At 33.4% G+C, this 21,197-nt stretch overlaps 1 protein-coding gene across 3 annotated transcripts in view; it reads right to left on the bottom strand.

Annotated features, from left to right (window-relative positions):
- Window positions 1–2,368: 2,368 nt before the first annotated feature.
- FNTA (farnesyltransferase, CAAX box, alpha) overlaps window positions 2,369–21,197 on the bottom strand; it is a 45,333-nt gene continuing 26,504 nt past the window's right edge. The window contains exons 7-9 of one of the 3 annotated variants that reach the window (XM_051975627.1): window positions 20,359–20,421; window positions 19,429–19,600; window positions 2,369–5,863 (exon numbers count right to left, since the gene is read on the bottom strand). In XM_051975627.1, the coding sequence (XP_051831587.1) occupies window positions 5,810–5,863; window positions 19,429–19,600; window positions 20,359–20,421 (289 nt within the window). In that variant the 3' untranslated portion in view covers window positions 2,369–5,809. Of the gene's footprint in view, window positions 5,864–8,245; window positions 10,845–18,292; window positions 18,990–19,428; window positions 19,601–20,358; window positions 20,422–21,197 lie in introns of those variants that run through there. The other 2 variants (XM_051975628.1, XM_051975626.1) reach the window with 2 other exon arrangements.

Raw genomic sequence — 21,197 nt, 5'->3', positions numbered from 1 at the left:
CTTATTTCAACTTCTTGGAGCCATAGGTGAGAGTTAGGGATCAGGTGGACACAAAGGTGGAAAGCAGTTTTTGTAGAGGGCTTGGCAACCCTTGTCCCAGAGGGATTGTTCTTCCCTGAACACACCCTACACCCCATCCTGAGCTGGATGGACAAGTGATGCATTGTGCTTTTTGTTTGGATTTCCCACTAGGACTCAGTCTGGCGCCCCTTAGAAATTTGGAGAAGTTTGTAGAGGAGCTCACTGCATTGTTTCTTGGCTCCACCCCTTTAAGCATGAATTCTTCTAGTCATAAATTTGACAATTTCTGCCTTGCTCCTCTCATTAGTTTATGATTTCATCCTTTCTAATTCGTTTACTCATTTGAACCTTATACTTGTATATAGTTTGAAATTTTAGTCTATAGCTAGTTTTTTCTAGACTGCTTTACAATCTCATCCATTTTTGTCAAAAATGTAAGTTCTTGCTCCAGATAATTAAATTTCTCAAAAACTAGTCTACTGTGCTAATTTACTTCCATATGTTATATACCTAATCTATTCTACTGATCAACCCATTTCTTTAAAAGTTTGGATGATTTTTTTTTTGATCAGTATAATTTAAGATCTGGTATTTTTAGACCCTCTTCTCACTAATTGTTTTTAAATTCATTTCTTTGATATTACTGATCTTTTCATTCCTCTTGATGAATAATTATTTTTTTCTAGCTCTATAAAATTATCCTTTGGTCATTTGATTGGTAAGGCACTAGTAATTAATTTGGCCAGTATTGCCATTTTTATTACCTTTTGACTTGGATTATTGATTAATAATTAACATTTCTATATTTATGTAATGGGAATTTGAAACATACTCAGATTGTTTAAGATGGAGGTACTTTGCCTCTTTATGTTCTTCTACCACCCAAGAAGGAGTAGTCTCTTTTGATTGGTGGTATAGCCAGAACAGGCTGTGTCTTTCAAACAGCTGCTGGAATAATTAAGTTTGATTTCCTGCTCTGCTCCCTCTTTCACTACCTCCAGAGGGTGAAGGTCACATATAGTTTACCCCTATTTTAAGTGCTATGAATTGAACTAGGAAGGGGAAGTACTTTGCCCCCCACCCCTCTTTTCCTTCATCATAAATACCTTTTGAGGGTGTTTTTATTTCTATTCTGTTTCTTTTGTCCTTCTCAGTCTGAGATACAGACAGTAATCCCCCATATTTGGAGCATAACCCATGATAATCTTGAAGTTAGTATTTCAGACTGTATGCTATAATTAATCCACTAGCAGGAAAGCTCTAAGAAACTAAGGTGTCTACAACTGAAGGCCAAAGGGAGTTTTAGACTTGGATTTGGGACTACGCTATAAGGAACTAAAACTATGAATCCAATCTACTTTCCCTCCCAAAAGTAATATGGGTAAAGAAAGGAGAGAATTATGACTACTACCGCATTATGAGGTGTTTATAAATTTTTTTATTATTACTTTTAAATAAATATTCCTTCTGGTTAAATGGATTTATCACACAGGGAACCTACCTTTATAATCAGAAGAAAACCATTGGTAGGGGTAGGTTAAAGAGTAATACATTTGGCCTTCCACATTAAAGAACAGGAAAATCAGTACACTTGCATTAAGATCTGTCTGTACAACTCTGAGGTACCACTACATACCTCTCAGATTGGCTAAAATGACAGGAAAAGATAATGATGAATGTTGGAGGAGATATGGGAAAACCAGGACACTGATTGTTGGTGGTGGAATTGTGAACTGATCCAACCATTCTGGAGAGTGATTTGGACCCACATGTGCAAAAATGTCTATGGCAGCCCTTTTTGTAGTGGCTAGAAACTGGAAACTGAATGGATGCCCATCAGTTGGAGAATGTCTGAATAAGTTATGGTATCTGAAGATTATGGAATATTATTGTTCTGTAAGAAACCATCAGGAGGATGATTTCAGAGAAGCCTGGAGAGATCTACAGGAAATGATGCTGAGTGAAATGAGCAGAACCAAGAGATCATTGGAAGGCAACAACTAAGATGATCAATCCTGATGGACATGACTCTTTTCAACAATGAGATGATTGAGGCTTGTTCCAATGATCTCCTGATGAAGAGAGCCATCTACACCCAGAGAAAGGAATTGAGTGTGGATCACAACATAGCATTTTCACTCTTTTTGTTGTTGTTTGCTTGAATTTTGTTTTCTTTCTATTTTTTTTTCCTTTTTGTTCTGATTTTTCTTTTGTAGAAAGATCATTGTATAAATATGTATACATATATTGAAATAACATTTTAACACATTTACCATATATTGGATTACTTGCCATCTAGAGGAGGGGAAAATTTGGAACACAAGGTTTTGTAAGGGTGGATGTTGAGAAATTATACATGCATATGTTTTGAAAATAAAAATCTTTAATTAAAAAAAGAAAACAAAAACAAAAGATGTCTGTGTAAAGAGCATTTTGTAGTAGTATAGTTGTAGTTGTGTTTATATAATTTTTGTTCTGTTGGCAAGAAGATTCCCAAGTTTTTTGTACATTCTATAGATATATTACATAGAATTTCTCTATTTCTTTCTGCTAAATAAATGCTGATAATTTATGTGAGTTTATTTTATATCTTGCCATTTTGCTGAAGTTACTACCATTGCTTTGGTTTTTTTAGTTGATTTTCTAGGATTCTCTATATAAATATATCATATACAAAAAATGAAGTTTGTTTCCTGTCTATTATTCACTACAATTCTTTAGTAATAGCTATCATATTGAACAGTGATGGTTTTAATTGACATTCTTGCTTTCCCCTGTTTTATTGGAAAGGTCTCTAGTTTATCCCCATTGCAGATAATGCTGGCTTTTAGTCTTCACAAGGTATTACTTATATTAAAGATCTGTGCTTTCTAGTATTTTTTTTTTAAACAAATAGGTGTTGTATTTTGTCAAAAACTTTTTCTGCATCTATTATCATGTTTTTATTGTTTTTGCTGCTGTCCACTTTTGCTCTTTGTTCAATTCAAAATTGTTCACTTTTTAAAGTTTTCCTAACATTGGACAAATCCTGCATTCATAGTATAAATCCAAACTATGATATATTGCTCTAGTATTCTTGCTCTTTTTTGGGGGGGAGGTATTTATATACTTTAGGGATATTAAACTATAGTTTTCTTTTTTTTAATTGTGACTCTACCTACTTTAGATATCATGATTTTTATATCACAGAAGGAATTTGATAGAACTTCTTTTACTATTTATGAAAGTTTATTTAATATGGGAATTAATTTGTCTTTAATTATTTGATAAAATTCACTTCATAATCCACCTCACATTAGTCTTTTTCCTTTGGAAATTCACTTATGGCCTGTTTAATTTCTTTTTCTGAACTAGGTAATTAAAGTTTTCTTTTTCATTCTGTGTAAATATTTAATTTTTTGGTAAATTTTCATTCTTTCTATTTTTGTAAACATGCATCTACTTAATATATTTGAAAAATTTTACTTTCAAATATTTTATTTTCAGTTTCAAATTCTCTTTTCTCCCATTCATTGAGAAAGCAAAAAAAAAAAAAAAACATTACAAAAATATGTAGAGAAATAAGAAACATATTTGTGCATTAGCCATGTGAGAAAAATACAAGAAAAAAATTATTTGAATCTGCATTCTGATTACATCAGTTCTTTCTGGAATTGGATAGCATGTTTTATTATGAATCCTTTGGAATTATGGTTCATTATTGTGTTGATCAGAATTACTAAGTCTTAATTTAATTTACAAAATTGCTGTTTTTGTACACAGTAAAATTTTCTAGTTCTTTTCACTTTGCATTTAATTCAACCAAATCTTCTTAAGTTTCTTTTGAAACTGGGAATTATTTTTTGTCATTTCTTTCTTTTTTTTTTAATTAAAGCTTTTTATTTTTCAAAACATATGCATAGACAATTCTTCAACATGAACCCTTGCAAAACCCTGTGTTCCAATCCCCCTCTTCCCCCATGCCCTCTCCCAGATGGCAAGAATCCAATATATGTTAAACATGGCAGAAATGTTAAATCCAATATATGCACACATATTTATACAATTATCTTGCTGCACAAGAAAAATCAAATCAAACCAGTTAAAAAAAAAAAAAAGAGAGAAGCATGATAAAATGCAAGCAAACAACAGAAAGAGTGAGAATGCTGTGTTGTGGTCTACACTCAGTTCCCCCAGTCCTCTCTCTGGGTGTAGATGGCTCTCTTCATCAGTGAACTGATTTGAATCATCTCATTGTTGAAGAGGGCCATGTCCATCAGAACTGATCATTATATAGTCTTGTTGTTGCCATGTACAATGATCTCCTGGTTCTGCTCATTTCACTTAACATCAGTTCATATAAGTCTCTCCAGACCTCTCTGAATCATCTTGCTGATCGTTTCTTCCATTGTCATTTCTCATAGCACAATAGTATTCCATCACATTCATATAACATAACTTGTTCAGCTATTGCCCAAATAATAAGCATCCCCCCAGCTTCTGATTCTTCACCATCACAAAATGAACTAATAGAACTATTTTTATACATAATCTTTCCCTGTTTCTTTGATCTCTTGGGGTATAAACAAAAACTAATTAATATCAGTAGATCAAAAAGTACATGCAGTTAATAGCTTTTGGATCATAATTCCAAATTACTCTCCAGATTGGCTTGCTCTAGTTCAAATCTCCATCGAGTCTATCATTGTAGTTTCATTTGTGTGTGACTCTTTGTGACTTCATTTAGGGTTTATTTTTTGGCAAAGATAATGAATTGATTTGCCATTTCCTTTTCCAGCTCACGTTATAAATGCAGGACTGAGGCAAATAGGATTAAGTGACTTATCCAGGGTCACAAATCTAATGTGTCTGAGATCAAATTTGAACTCAGGAGGATGACCTTCCTGATTCAGTCCTACCCCTTCTGTCCACTGAGCCATCTAACTGCCCGCAAAGTGCATCAATATACCTGTTTTTCCATATTATTTGTATAATTACTCATTGATCTTTGCCTTTTTGTGCTCCTCTTCACTCTTTTGAATGTCAGAATTTCTACTCAGCCACAGTGCTTCCACTAGGAATGCTAAAAAATCCTCTATTTCATTACCGATCCATTTTCCTTGATTTTGTGATCTATTTTATAGTGATAATCACTAGATCATGTGTGATCCTGAAAACAGATTTTTGACATTTGAACTCTTCTGCCTGCTTACAGCATTTTTTTTTTCCATGTGAAAGCCCCAGATTTTAATTATGATGTTCCTGGGAGTTTTCATTTTTTTTTTAATCCAAGTATTCTTTAGGACTGTTATTTCATAATATTTATTATGGCTGTTTTTGTGCATTTGTGAGATTTTTATGCCCAATGATTATACACAAATGGCTAACATGGTTAGCTTTTTTTTATTATTATAACTTTTTATTGCTAGAACATATGCATAGGTAATTTTTTACAACATTATCCCTTGTACTCACTTCTGTTCCGACTTTTCCCTTCCCTCCCTTCACCCCCTCTCCTAGATGGCAGGCAATTATCTTAGATACAATATATGTGTTTAGATCGTACAGTTCTCTTATTGCACAAGAAAAATTGGATTCAGAAGGTAAAAATAACCTGAGAAGAAAAACAAAAATGCAAGTAGTCCACATTCATTTCTCAGTGTTCCTTCTCTGGATGTAGCTGATTCTGTCCATCATAGATCAATTATAACTGAATTGGATCTTCTCTTGTTGAAGATATCCACTTCCATCAGAGTACATCCTCATATAGTATTGTTGTTGAAGTGTATAATGATCTTCTGGCTCAGCATCAGTTCATATAAGATTCTCCAAGCCTCTCTGTATTCATCCTACTGATCATTTCCTAGAAAATAATATTCCATAATATTCATATACCATAATTTACTCAATCATTCTTCAATTGATGGGCATCCATTCAGTTTCCAGTTTCTAGCCACTACAAAGAGGGCTGCCACAAACATTTTGGTGTCACATATGGGTCCCTTTCCCTTCTTTAAGATCTCTTTGGGATATAAGCCCAGTAGTAACACTGCTGGATCAAAGGGTATGCACAGTTTGAGAACTTTTTGAGCATAGTTCCAAATTGCTTTCCAGAATGGCTGGATTTGTTCACAACTCCACCAACAATGCATCAGTGTCCCAGTTTTCCTGCGAACCCTCCAACATTCATCATCACTTTTTCCTGTCATCTTAGCCAATCTGAGAGGTGTGTACTAGTATCTCAGAGCTGTCTTAATTTGCATTTCTCTGATTAATAGTGATTTGGAACACATGGTTAGCTTTTTATAAGGCTTTATCCATAGCTGGAAAATACATATATTCTCTTACATTTCTTTTAGGCAATTGGGGGGCACAATATATAGAATGCAGAGTCAATAGTCAGGAAAACCAGTTCAGATCTGATCTCAAGGCACATCCAACTATCTGTATGACCCCAGATAAGTCATTTAGTTTTTGTTACCTACCTCCATTGTTGTAAGGATCAATTGGCTAACTGGACAGTGCTTAGCAAATAGCAGGTAAATAAATATTTCTTTACTTCCTATTCCTATATAATTATATAATCTCCAGAGGTTCACTATATCTTATTTAAAATAAAAATCAGAGGGGCAGCTAGGTGGCACAGTGGATAGAATACAAACCCTGAAGCCAGGAGGACTTCCTAGCTGTGTGACCCTGGGCAAGTCACTTAACCCCAATTGCCTGGGGGGGAGGGGATCTCATTTAGGTCTTTAACTTTTTGAAAGGGGGACGGATGAAAAGATTTATCTAGGTTAGAAAGAAAATTGAGGTCTCAACCTATTTTTACTATTTCTTCTTGTAACATTTAACTTTTCCATTAAGCATTTAAATGTTAGACTACATGTGTGTGTTTTAGTGTTGAAAATAATTCAATCCATGGAACCTTTCAGCAAAATATAGCTTCCCTGTTTATCTCTTTTAATTAGCCCAAGTTTTGCTATTGTTTTATGAGATTGATTTGATATTCCTGCCATTCAAAATTCAGCTAAAACACATTTTGCTCAAGCCTCAATTATTTTAACTCTATAAATATCTCTTTTAAATGTTTCTTGTAAACAACATATTGTTGAGTTCTATTTTCACATACATTGATTGTCTTTTAAGGGTGAGTTCATTCCACTGACATTCACAATAATCATCACTGTGTTTTTCTCCATTTTTTCTCTTGTAGTTTTTATTTTATTTTGGCTTTTTTTGTTCTTCCTCTTTATAAAGAGAGAAATGTACTCAGCTCTAGTACTCTTGATTTGGTGCAAGCTACTTTTTCTCCTTTCTCCTCTTTTTCTGATCCTGCACTCAAATGCAGATTTTTATCTTTTTATTTTAAACTCTTTTTTGAGGTATACTGTCCTTAATCAAATGACTTTTGCTTAGGCCTAATCCCCCAGTTAGAGCAGGATAGAGCACTGAGCCTGGAGTCAGGAAGACCTATGTTCAAATCTACTGATTTGACACTTATTACCCATGACCTTGGGTAAATCACTTTGCATCAGTTTCCTCATAGGTAAAAATGAGCTGTTGAGAAAAACAGTAAACCACTTAACTATCTTTGCCAAGAAAACCTCAAATAGTCCTGTACTGTTGAACACAATTGAAACAACCAAACAAAAAATCCCTCCTTTAATGTATTCTTTAACTCCCCCACACCTAGTTTTCTAGGTTGAGTGAAAAGTATCTCCATTCTCAATTAATTATGATTCTTCCCTCTTTTAACCAGTTCACATTACAGTGAAGTTCAAGTACCAACTGATCCTCCTACTCCTGCTTCCTAGTGGTATGGTATTCTTATCCACTACAATTATATAAGCTTATTTTCCTTATCTTCTCTCACTGTATTCCTTTTTCCTTCTTTTTCCCTTTTTTTTTTTTAACTCCTAAAAATGTAACAAACCACTCCCAAGTTCTCCATCAGCTTGCTTCTATGACTTTATAAAAGAATTCTGAAAAGGTATCTTCCTGTATTAGAATATAGCTACTACCTTCTTAGTCTCTTATGACTGTTCACTCATATTTTTCTCTATCGCTTGACTCTTGTTTGCATTTCCTCTTCAACAGAAAGGCAGTAGATTTAGGACAGATTGTTGCAAATATTGTCAAATAATGTCATTTTGTAAGATTTTGTTCTTAATCAGACCAACCTCAGGTTGGTTCCAGGGTACAGGCTTAGAAATGGAATGAAATGAGACACTTGTAGACTATCCAACACTTTTTAAAAAAGCAGTTTATTTAACAATAGTTTAGAAATGATACTCAGTAAAGATACAGCACTGGTTCAGGTAGACACAGCTCCCCTTCCATACAGATATGCCTCATCAGAAGTGTGTTGGCTTGTTTGGCAATGGGAGATCCACCAAGTCTAAGAGGCACGAACTCTTTGGGGAATGGCATTTTTGTGCCTTAGGCCATGACTTTTCAGTCATGTCAAAAACCATCCTTTGGACCAATAAAGTCCTCAGGGACAGTTTCTCTGCCTTTTGTAGACAAACTAGACCAGTCTTAAGGGGCACAGAGCTTAGAAATTACTCCTTCTAATGAATGAAGACTCCACAGATTTGCCTCAAGAGTTCTTCTCCACTATGTCTAGTACCTTATGTATGCACTTGCAGAGCTATCTATTAATGTTTAGAAGGACAACCTCTCCTTGTGAAACAAAATTACATGGCTTACCAATTTTACTTGTAGGTCATCCTTTAGTCTATTACTTGACTCATTTCCATATTTTTTCTTATCCATGACTCAAGTATTCCAGAAGCATTGTATATTTTTATTAATAAAATTTCCACTTTGTTCATTAATAAGCTGGCTCAAACTTCCACCTCATTTCTACAAGTATTATTTACGAAATAAACTAGAAAAACCTCCTTTCCTAACTTATCAATCAAGTACTGAGTAACTACTATGTCCCAAACATAGTAGTGATATTGATCTTTATATTAAATCCCTTAATCTATGATTGAATAACTATCAAAGTTATTGAAAGAATAATGAAATCAACATTAAAAGTAATCCATATGTAAAAGAGGTAGCTGCATTACCCATTTCAACTAAGATAATCATAGAAGTTCTTATAATCACAAAATGTAAAATAAGTGTTAAGGAATTTTTCTACTATTCCATACATTGCAATTACACAGATGAATCTAAACCCTGTGAATCCTCAAGGAAATATTAACCTCTTTGATTGAATCTGGAAGAGAACAGTGACTGGTTAACCAAAATAGTTGGTCAGTCTTTGAGAGGAGCCTTAAGTAGCTAAGGGAAACTTAATAGTTTGGCAGCTAGAGGTGAAGGGGAATTGGAACCCAAGGAGGGAATATGTTTCGAAAAGGGAAAAAAATGGTGATAGAAGGGATGGAGAGAAAAAAGATCTTTTTTTGCCTCACCTTCTTCCTACTCTCCCCAACAGCTAAATTATTGGAGCTATCATACAGCAGAAGAAAATTTATCAGCCTAAGGCTAAAGACAGACATGGATATGAAGGGACAATCATTTGAGGAAAAGGGTAGTTTCAAGGTGTCTGAGCATATATTAGAGATTAGTGATGGCTATAGACACAGGAAAAGATTTCTAGAACCAGAAATTGGTATGTATGTATCCTACATGTGTTCCACACTTTGACTATATACTCAAGTTGGAAACTGCTTTTTCCAAGGACACTGTCCGTATCTGTGGGACAGTATGCCATAGGCTTCTGAAATCATTATTTTGTACCAAGTTAATTTTTCATCTTTGTAAATGCTTTTGCAAAAAGCTAATTATTAAGTCTACTGACTAACTGTTAACTGGAAATAGAATGGTGGGGACTCATGAGCTATAGTAGTAGTAACAGCCACTTATAAAATTACTAAGAGAAGCCAAGCCATCCTCTAGAGACTGAGCTTATGAGAGGAGCACTGTGTTAGAAGAGAGAAGGGATATTATACACATACAATTATATAAAATACGAGAAAATCAAAGCCATTGTTACCTCAAAACTTGAATATAACAACAGATCACTTACACACTATTCACCCGAATTAATGATTACAGTCTCAATAATCTTTCTATTTCTCCTTGAGTTACATATGATCTCTTAAAGAAAGTAGTTGTGGTAATTCTTTTGCTTTCCTTTCTCTTCAATGATGATAAGTAAATCTCTCCAGAATATACTCAAAATTCTCTTTATAATGTTTCTTTACAAAATAAATTAAAACAGTTCTAACAAAGAAAATCTCCCTCACCTTTTAACTTTTTCCACAGTTTATTTCATAGATCCTCATGGATCAAATATAAAAACACCTTTTCTGACTTCAAAAGGAGAAGGCAGTAACAGTCAACAAGCATTACCAAGTGTTTACTATTTGCTAAATTCTGTAATAAGTGTTAGGGATGCATTAAAAAAAAGACAAAAACATGTTCCAAAATTGGCAGTCCAAATTCCCTTTTCCACAACATTCCATTTGGCCCTTTTCATTCTTTCTTTAAATATTCTCAACTTAATCAACACCAAATCAGAGAAGCACTTCAATATATTCCCCATTTCCTCAGCCCAAAATTCTTTTAAAAATTATATTTAGATATATATATATATTATATAAATAAAATCCTTGTATCAAATAAGCAAACAAATCTTCACACTGGCCATGCCTGAAAATAGGTCTCATTCTGCACCTTAAGTTGACCTCTGTCAGGAGATAGGCAACGTGTTTCATCACTGGTCCTCTGGAATCATGGTTGGTCATTGCACTGATGAGAGAGTCTTTCAAAGTTGTTTTTCCTTACAATGTTGTATAAATTCTTCTCTGGGTTCTGCACACTTCACTCTGTATCAGGTCATACCAATATTTTTAATTTTTTAAAAATTTTTTTAAAAAATTGAATCTCCCCTATGAACAACTTGCTTCAAAAAAAAAAAAAAAAAAAAAAAAAGAATATAATAAATCCAACATCCAAATTCAAAGCTATTCTACACTTCTCTATTATTCCTTGTGGGTTTCTACTCTCCTCTTGTAGAGGAAGGAAGGTAGGGTGAATCTCCTATCCCTATCTTCTTTATCAAAAAAAAGAAAAATAAAACCAGTTAGGACAATTATGCATAGTCAAGCAAAACAAGTTCCCATTGTGGCCATGTTCAAAAAGTGTATACCTAATTCTGTATCAATTTCTCCATCAGGAGATGATTAGCACACTTCCTCTAGAATAATGCTTGGTCACTGCATTGATCAGAGTTCTTCAGACTTCAGGGCCGCCTTAACAATGTTGCCACTGGTAGAAAATGTTCTCATGTTTCTATAACAAATTATGTTCTGTGAGTGTGATGGAATACTATTGCCTTCTAGTTTCAGAGAAATCTGGGAATATTTGTAATAAAGTTATGCAGAATGAAATGAAAGAGCCAAGAAAACAATGTACAATAACATCATAAAGATAACTTTGGGGAAATAAGGACCAATGAAAGATTCATTCTGCAACTATTTATAAAAGTCTTTTGGTTTTTTTTCTGAAAGTATCCTTTTTGTAACTTCTTACACTACCATAGTATTCCATCATATTCATATAATCCCTAATTGATTTTTTACAAAGTAACATCTTAGAGCTTGCAACTATTTTTAAAAAGCTGCTACAAGGACATCTAGTTATCTTTCTTTACAAAGTAACACCTTAGAGCTTAAAACTATTTTTAAAAAGCTACTGTAAGGACATCCAGTTATCTTTCTTTCTGTTTCTTCTGTGGTATAGGCTTTGTGGATCAAAAGGTATACACAATTTGGTGATTTCAGTTCCAAATAGCTTTCCAATAAAACAAATAGCTCTACCAATGTATTAATATCCTTTTTCCAGTCATTTCAATTTTTTTTTTTTTGGGTCAACCAGATGGGTATGAGGTAGAATCTCAACTATTCTGACTTATGGAATTGGCAGTTCGAATTTGAGAACTGCCTGTTGATCCTTTAATCATCTTTCACTTGGGGACTAGCTCTTGTTCTTATAATTTTAACTATTAATTTTGTTTGTGCAATAATTTTTCAAAATTGTTTATCTTCTCTTCTATAATCTTATTTATCCTTTGGTCATTATAAACTCTGCCTAATAATAGTTACAATATATATATTTCATTACTTGATCCTTTGTCTAAGGATATCTAGGTCACATATCCTTCTGGAACCTATAGTGTATATGCTGTGAGACTCAATTTAAAAAATTTTAAATTTAAAAAATTTAATTTTAGGCTCACTTTCCAGTTTTTCCCCAGTATTTTTTGTCAAACAGTTGAGTCCTTGCTAGAGTAGGTGGAATGTCTTTTGAAAACTATGCTACCTATATTGACCTATTTTCTTAAATCAATACCAAATAGCTTGATGATCCTTAAATTATACTGAGCTTTTAGAATATTAAAAAAAAAAAAAATTTCAAAAACCCCAGGTTAAGAATACTCTTGCTCTACAGTGTCACCGCATGTTCTATCCATTCCTGGCTTAGATAGAGGTGGGAATGAAGTGAGGACTTAAATGCTAATTCCTATTGTCTGTACCCAAGACTAGTGGAGACAAGAAAGGAGCAGCAGTCAGTACTTAAATATCAGAAGCCCAACTCAACCTTTCTTGAGATTCCAGCTTATATTGGCTTTTTTTTCTCCTTGAAAGTTCAAAAAGTATCACTAACTGCTGAACTCTGGATTAGTGTCAGTTTGAGTGAGAAGCAATCTCATTTCTTAGTGTTATTCAGACAAGTCAGAAAAAAAAGAGGGTTAATTGTAGGATTCAATTGCAGAAGAAAGGTGAAATAAAGGCTTTGTATGCTATAAAAGCAAAGCCCCAGGATAGCCTTGGATAAAGTAGATGATATAAATTAAATCCCAAATATGTGGGAAAAGAAATTGGTTGGGGATGGAAAAGATTTGTAGCTTTGAAAACTAGGTGAGAGTTTTAATTTGATTAAATGGTAAACAAGGAGCAATTAATAATCTGAATAGGGTGACAATGAATATAGTTTAATGAAGCTTAAGTCTGACAGATTACTGTACTTTAGGAATTGAAGAGCAAAAAAACAGAAAGAGGCCATCTGAGAGGTTTTTGTAGTAACTCAGTCTAAAATAAATATCTGAAATAGGATGTGGCAAGAGGAACTGAAAGATCAGGACTGATAAATAGACAGGGCTTTAAGACAGATGTGGGGAATGAAAATAAAGGATAAAACAAACCTTAGGTTTCAAGGCTAGGTAGATGAAGAGTTGGAGGCTATGATTTTAGTTTTTTATAACTCTGAGTTTGAAGTGCCCAATATTTATTGGCAGCTAATATGACAAGACTTTGGGTGCAAAGGTGGGATCAGAAAAACAGATTTAAAAGTTACTGTCATAAAGACAATAAATAAAGCCTCTAGAAAGGATGAACACCTTTAATAAGGATTGAGTGAACAATGCATTGAACACCTAAGGATACCCACAGTTTTGAAGTGACAGTTTAGTGACGGAAAGGAAACAATAAAAGGAACCAACAACCATGAAAATTGAGAAATGATGAGTTTAGTGAAGAAGCTAAGGATACTTGAGAACACGGGGGAAAAATCCTTCAACTGGTAATAAGATCACTAGTGACTTAATGGAGAGAAAATAAAGCTATGTTATAGGGGAATAATAAATATGTGGAAATGGAAGCATCAGCTTTTTGGTGGTGTTGTCTTATCTAAAAATATGCTTTTTGAAGCACTCTTCAAAGAACAGTAATGGATTTATACTAATAAATTACACTCTCTTGAGTTGGAGGTGTTTGCAACTAGATGGTCAATAAACATTTCATAAATACTAGTATGAGGCAGGTACTCCTGATCAGTCCAATTAGAGTATGAAATTATGTGCATGAGAGGTCTAAACAGATCATTCCCTCTTCACAGTTATTTTGATATTTTGGGGACAATGATGAAACATCTTTCAACATGGCATATCTAAATGACAATGTTCTGAGCCCCAAATAACACGTTTGGGAAAAGAGAGCATGGAGGTGCTACTGGGGAGGGCAGGAGAGGGGTGGTAGGGTGAACAGAAGGAAGAAAATGCTCACACTGTGAGCTAAGTTAAAGTATAAAAAGGTCCATAACATTCATTCTTGTCTTTAGAAATGATGGGCATGAGAGTCTGAAAAATGGATGTGTTTTATTACAGAGATTAAAAAAAAAAGCACTACTACATATATCAACTGCTCTGTTAAGTGCTGGACTAATTAAAAGTATAAATTTGCAAAACTGCTTATTGGAGCAAAAGATACAGGTTCATGAAGGGACTTTAACCCATAGCACTTGGCTTTGATCTACTAATGAACATACAATGTAACTTATCTCCCATTAAATTAAATTTTAATGAAGGTAGAGATATGTGTTTTTGTAAACATTATCTTTTCCTCGTACCCAATTGATGATTCTTGAATTGACTGGCATTATTTGACCTTGAAATAAGTTGCCACTTTTCTAGAACTCAGATTCCACAACAGTAAAATGAAAGATGTCAGAGAACATTCTAAGTTCTATTATGCTATGAAGATCTGAGGTAATTGCAGAAATGGTAATCATAGTTCAATTATGTAGGAGTTCCAAGTAGATACAATTCATCACTCTATTCCAGGAAATTCAATTTCTGAAGATTGAAAAAAAGATGAAAAATTTCTGCATAACTTAGATAGTTGGTAAACTTCACTGTCAAAAATGTATTCCTAATGCTATTCAGTCTTTAAACAAAATTTTGGTAAATTCAGTCAAACTGTCATTGGCTTCCATTACAAAACTGGGGAAAAGTGTCCATGGGGAGAAAAAACTTGACACCTCCAAACATGATTTTAGCATCACATACAAACAATCCTTTTAAAATGAAATAAAAAGAATATGTTTAAGTAGTATAAAGAAAAAACAAACTGACATGAAAGGAAAATGCATTTAATAAGCACTATGGACAAGGCATTATGCTAAGTATTAGGGATGAAAATACAAGAGATACAATCTCTAAAAAGCAAAGACAAAATATGGGGCGGGGAACAGAAGTGCAGTCAAATGAAGCAAGGGATAGTGCTAATTTGATTACAGTTCCCAGTGCAGGGGTTGGAGGCAGAAGGGAAAAATCTGAGAAGAAAGAGGTTGACTCAGTTTGGAGAGAAACTGTCTTAGAAACACAAACATTTTGTAATGCTAATATAGCAATAAGACAAGAAAAGGAAATTGATAAGCAAAGAACAAACACAATCATTAGTTTTTTTGTAGGTAATATAATTTAAAGAATCTTAAAGAACTGAAAATTAGTTAAAACAAGCTCTCACAAATCAAGCTTTGTGCATACTATTATCCAAACTGTGTATGAAAAGATGAAGAGAAATCCCTTTCAAAATAACTAGAATGTATAATTATCTGTTTCTGCACTTACCAAGACACACATTATAAAAATACAATGACAAAACACTGTTTACAAAACTAGAGACTTAAACTGAATGAAGAGAAATTTTTGTGTTTGGGTCATTCCAACATAATAAAAATGACAATACATTAATCAAAGTACCCCCCAAAAAGTTACTTTACAAAACTAGATAGAATAACAAATTCTTCTGGAACAAAAAGAATTTTTGGATAGAGGGGAGGAGTTTAGTAGTATCATTTCTCAATCTATGTCATAAAGTAGTGATCATGACAACTACTGGTTTGGTTTAAAAAAAAAAAAAAATTAAGGCTGACCAGTAACAGATTAGGCAGACAATATACCAAAACAATTGGATAGTATAATAAAATCAAGACAAGCTAGTAGGTTAAAAGTTCATTATTTAACAAAAAGGTGTTGGGAAAACTGGAAAGCATTCTGACAGAAATTAGTTTTAGGTCAACATTTCACACAATAATATACTAAATGGATATATAATCTAGATATAAAAGGTTCTATCATAAATTAGGAGAAGGGAAAGGGATATATTCACAATTATGACTAGGAAGTGAATTTTTCACCAAACAAAAGAAAGGAGCACAGGAAATAAAAAAAAAAATTCTATTATTATTAGAAGTTTTCCCCACAAACAAAAGCAATGCAGTTAGAATTAGAAGGGAACTAATTAACTATGAAAAACTATTGAAGTAGCTTTTTCTAATAAAAGTGTGAGATACAAAAACAGAGAAACTGGTAAGTAGGCAATTAAGCATTTAAGAAGTACTTATTATGTGCCGAGAATTGTTCTAAGCACTAGAGATAAATACAAGCAAAATACAAATTTTACAAATATAAGAAGCTCACATTTTAGTGGGGATGAGAAGATGACAACATATAAAGAAGAGCTCAAAAGCAAGGAATAGGTAAAAAATGATAGGAGAAGATGTGAGGCAGAGCTAGAAGATGTACCCAACACAGTACTGAAGTTCAGAAAGTCAGAAGCATCATCAGGAGGGAAAAAAGGTTGGCCAGGAGGCTCCTGGAGAAATTCATCAGAAGAGAAGTCATGGTAGATGGATAATGGAAGACTGCAATAATGTATGGATATTCCAAAGTCACTGGTCTTGAGGGAGATTTTAGAGTTAAACTGCAGCTAAAGCATACTGTTGAAGTCCAGAAAGGCAGAAGCATACATACAAATATATAAGGACAAAAGCCATTTCCTAATTGATAAAACAGTTAAAAGAACAGGCAAGATCTCAAAAGAAAAAGTTGTTCAACAACTACTATAAAAATCTATCAGCCATCAAATGAAAAATGCTCCAAACCATTAATATAAAAAGAATTGAAAATTAAAATAACCCTGAGTTTCTACCTTAAACCTTAGCAAAGATTACTGAAGTGGAAAATGACAACTGTTCAAAGACCTATGGGAAGACAGAACACCAATAATAATAATAATGGGTGGTGTTATTATGATATCTGAATAGATTATCAAAACTTAAATTATGAAAGGGATGGTTTCAGAAAAACCTGGGAAGACTTGAGGCATAGTAAAATGAAGAGAAGCAGGAAAAATGACTACAATATTATAAGACAACAACTGTGAAAGATTAAAGAACTTCGATCATGAGTTCAAAAGACAAGCTTAATTCCCACTTCTTGGGTGAGAGGTAATGGACTACAGGTACAGAATCAGACATATTTTCAACTGACATTTACTGTGTAAATGTAATGTGTCTGACTATGCTTATTTTCTGTAAGGAATGACTTGAAAAAAAAAAATAGAAATGGAGAGGGAAGAAGTACAGAAGACTCAGAAAAGCAGGACAGTGTGAGTACTGCTTGCTGCCTTGAAGTGGAGGGAAGGGGAAAAAAATTGGAACTCAAACTCTTACAAAAATGAAGTTGATGTTTAACATGTATGAGACTGCCTGCCATCTAGGGAAGGGGGTGGAGGGAAAAAAGGGAAAAGTTGGAACAGTGTTTGCAAGGGTCAATGTTGAAAAATTACCCCTGCATATGTTCTGTCAATAAAAAGCTATAATTTAAGAAAAAAATTGAATGTTCAAAACTATCTATACATGTATGGAAAAATAAAATATTATTGAAATTTTTTTTCAATTCAGTAAGAGATTAAAAAAAACAAGCTGTGTACAAGTTACAATTTTGTTATATATCTTTTTTTCTGTCCTTTGAATGTAGACATGTAGATAATTTTTAAAAATATAAAGGATAGAGAGACTGCCCATTTAAATTCAATATCTTAAAATTCCATTCTACTCTAAGGGCACTGTTATAATATTATATACCGTGAAGCTGTTGTAAAGCTGTTAAACAAGTACCTTTATAATTCCTTAAGGCTTCTACACTTATAACTATTAAAATGATACCTCTTATGTACAATTCTGTCTAGAGGCTCTTTATTCTTGGCAACATAGATCATTTCAGTCCAATGTTGAAACACGCTAAAAATAAGTTAAACTGAATTTATATTAGTAACAGGAGATTTTTGGAATTAGGTTAAGTTTTAAAACTTTAAAAAACTAAGATGCAAATGTTAAAATGAAAGGCCATACATCAACTAAAACCTGAAGTATATAATCCATCACTAAAGAATACCAATTACTATTTATCTTCATATCCTGAATATTTCTTTGGACAAAACAATCTGTGCCTTACTGAGGCTGGAATAGGAAATTCTGCCAAATTTATCTTTTAAGGTTCTGTTTTTCCCATTTTCTATTTGTTTTGTTTTTAAACACCAAACCAATGAAACTTCTCTTGCAACTGATTCATAAGATGACATGATTTAAGTTCAGAAGGGAACTAATTAAATTCTATGAAAATAAAATACCACACCACCACTACATACTGTTTTAGGTGTATCTACAGTTTTATTACAAAACCATTTTGTCATTTAGTCAGTTTAAAGCGATAGCAAGATATTACCAGTGCAGCTTCCGTAATAGTTCTAACGTATTGCAGCAATTGTATTCCTTGCTTATAGTCTATGTTACCTCCACAATACACAAGTTATCTGTAATCGTTACTGCTGCAAATCTGAGTTCATATATACTATTTAAGAAGTAGCTGAGTGGTAAGAAATAGGTGAAAAGAACAGACTGTTTAGGGCCTTTAAAAATAAACAAACATGGAATTATTTATTACTCAACAATTCATTTGGGGAATTGTTATTTTAAGGAATTATTTTACTTTAAAAAGACAGCCAAATTAATACTTCTAGAGTTAGTCTGAATAGCAGCAGTGCCCAAAGAGTACTTATTATGCTTAGTGCTTGTTAGGAAGCAATACCTGTGCAAAGCACTTGTTGTCACACACCCACACAGGTAGAAGGAAATGATCCCTCTGGTTTTAAGCCATGTCACACTTCCTTGTTCCAAGTTTCTTTTAAAAATAAAACTATTCCATTAGTGTCTTCTGAATGCTGTTATTGCTGCTTATCTGTTGGCAAACTTCCTTCTGTGCTGTGTTTGTTTTGAAGGGATCTTCCAATATATCTCCAATATTCCTTTCTTATAGTGTCTTTTTCTTTAGCTAGAATTTCACATAACTAGAAATGAAAAATAGTAATACTTTAAGATATAATTCCATTTATAGCCAACCCCACTGTGCTGTGATTTACTCTAAATCAATAAATAACAGGTCCTACTTGTAATTAATTTTAGGGCAGCTTCTTAGTCTTTCACCACTGGAAAAATGTTTTAACATGTCAGTATTTCTTTTTCCTCTTTGGGAGGAAAAAGAAACCAATGAACTAAGAACACCAGAACAATAACATAAACTACTGTTATTTGCTGGCAACAATACACTCTAAGGCAGTTTTAGATTATAAGATAGGAAATTTGAAAGATGTTATCCCAAACCCACTCTAAGTGAGTTCTGAATTCTTATGAAGAACAAGATCTAAAGTTAGTTGCACTGTGCTGACTTAATTCTAAGGGAATGGAAATCAGATTGTCTGGAATAGAATGTAATTCCTAATAGCTCACCTCTAATGCTTTATTAAGTGTATCTTCTTTGTTGTCACATTGGTTTTCTAGCATATCTTCATATATATCCACAAGAAAGGCAATCAGGTAGGGAGAACTGTGACTTGGTTGTAAATCTAACAATTGCTCTAATAGATTGGGATATTTGGAAAGGCCACGATCTTGCAAAATCCTAGAGTAAAGAAAAAATACATTAAGAATTTAATAAAGATGAGATAAAGTCTTTCTGCTTTGCTAGTTATCTAAAGTTGGCCCTGGTTTTGTTTTTAGTTGTCAAAAGTAAAACGAAAAGAGGATAATGATGTAGGCCACACAGTAGTAGTCATAAGACTAGAGCAGGAATAAGAAAATATTGCCCATCCAGGGTATTTCTAATAATGGGTTCATTTGATTATCTTTTAGTTCACAGTAAGTGAAAAAGTCATAGGTAAAAGTTGAAAGATATTCTGGACCGAAAAGCTAAATTAATTCAATATGACCATGTGTTCCTTATTAGCAGTTCTGAGAAGGCTGATGTGGAAAGAAATTAAAGTAAAATTTACAGAGAGATCCCATGTGTCTAGAGCCTGCCTCTCCCATTGCTCCAGGACAGCAATATTTCTCATGTTGCTTTTATGGGATATCTCTCCTCATTAGAATTTAAATTTCTAAAAGGGGAAAAAGCCATCTTTGCTAGGATTTATGCTCCCAGTGCTTCTTAGCACAATCCCTGACACATAATAAGAACTTAATAAATGTTTGTTGACTGAATGAAGTTCTATTTTAGCATCTACAAGAAATCTAGATAAACATTAAATTTATATTAAAAAATTTAAAGACATTTTCTATTCCGAACTTCAAACTGTGTATGAATGTAATCTTAAAAAGCTGAGACAGTTATCATCATTAATGACAGTTAAAAATGAAATTCCTAAATCAAAAACAGCTTACCCTTTTAAATAGTTCCATGCACTTTCATTATGTGGTGCTGTTTTAATCATCTCTAGAGTATACCTGACAAAAGAAATAAAGGAGCATGAACACTTAGAAAAGGTCATACAACCATAGGAATCAGGCAAATCACTTAGTAAGAGTCATTCCCTTTCTGTCTATCCATTTACTTAGTCTTTTAGTTTCCTTTTATATCTATTAGTCACACATATAGTTTCTTTAAATTCAGGCATCAAACTATGATATAAATTGAAGTAATGATTGTCATTAAATAATGTTTATATCCTGTCGTCCTCATTTATTTCCTGCCAGTTGAGGAAATTTAATCCTTTCAATAGGAAACAGTTGGGAACAGAATTTTTCTCCACTTGAAGCTTCCTCTCTGAATGCAGTATCACTAACTGATTTTTCTTCACATTCACTGTTACTGTTGGTCAGAATATATTATTGGAAAAAAAGAAAGATGAAGAATTATGGTTCTACGTTCAAATCTGCCATATCAGGATTAAATTAATTAGTAATAATAGCTATTGGGTGGTGCAGTGGATAGAACACCTATCTCAGAGACAGGAAAAACTGAGTTCAAATCCTACCTCATATACTTACCAGCTCTGTGACCTGTGTGACCTTAACAATCCCCTTCTGAGTCCCATCCCCCAAATAGCTAGCACCTGTGTAATGCTTTAGAATTTGCAAACTGCTTTAAAACTATCTTCTAGCTTTATTTTCACTACATCCTGGGAAGTGACATTATCCCCATTTTACAGATGACAACTCAAAGATGAGAGGTTAAGTATCTTGCCAAAGGTCTCAAAGCAAGTTTAAAGCAGAATTTGAAC

This window comes from Antechinus flavipes, chromosome 2, assembly GCF_016432865.1.
Source record: "Antechinus flavipes isolate AdamAnt ecotype Samford, QLD, Australia chromosome 2, AdamAnt_v2, whole genome shotgun sequence".
NCBI classification, from domain to species: Eukaryota; Metazoa; Chordata; class Mammalia; order Dasyuromorphia; family Dasyuridae; genus Antechinus; species Antechinus flavipes.
This window is presented reverse-complemented; position numbering and strand designations above follow the sequence as displayed.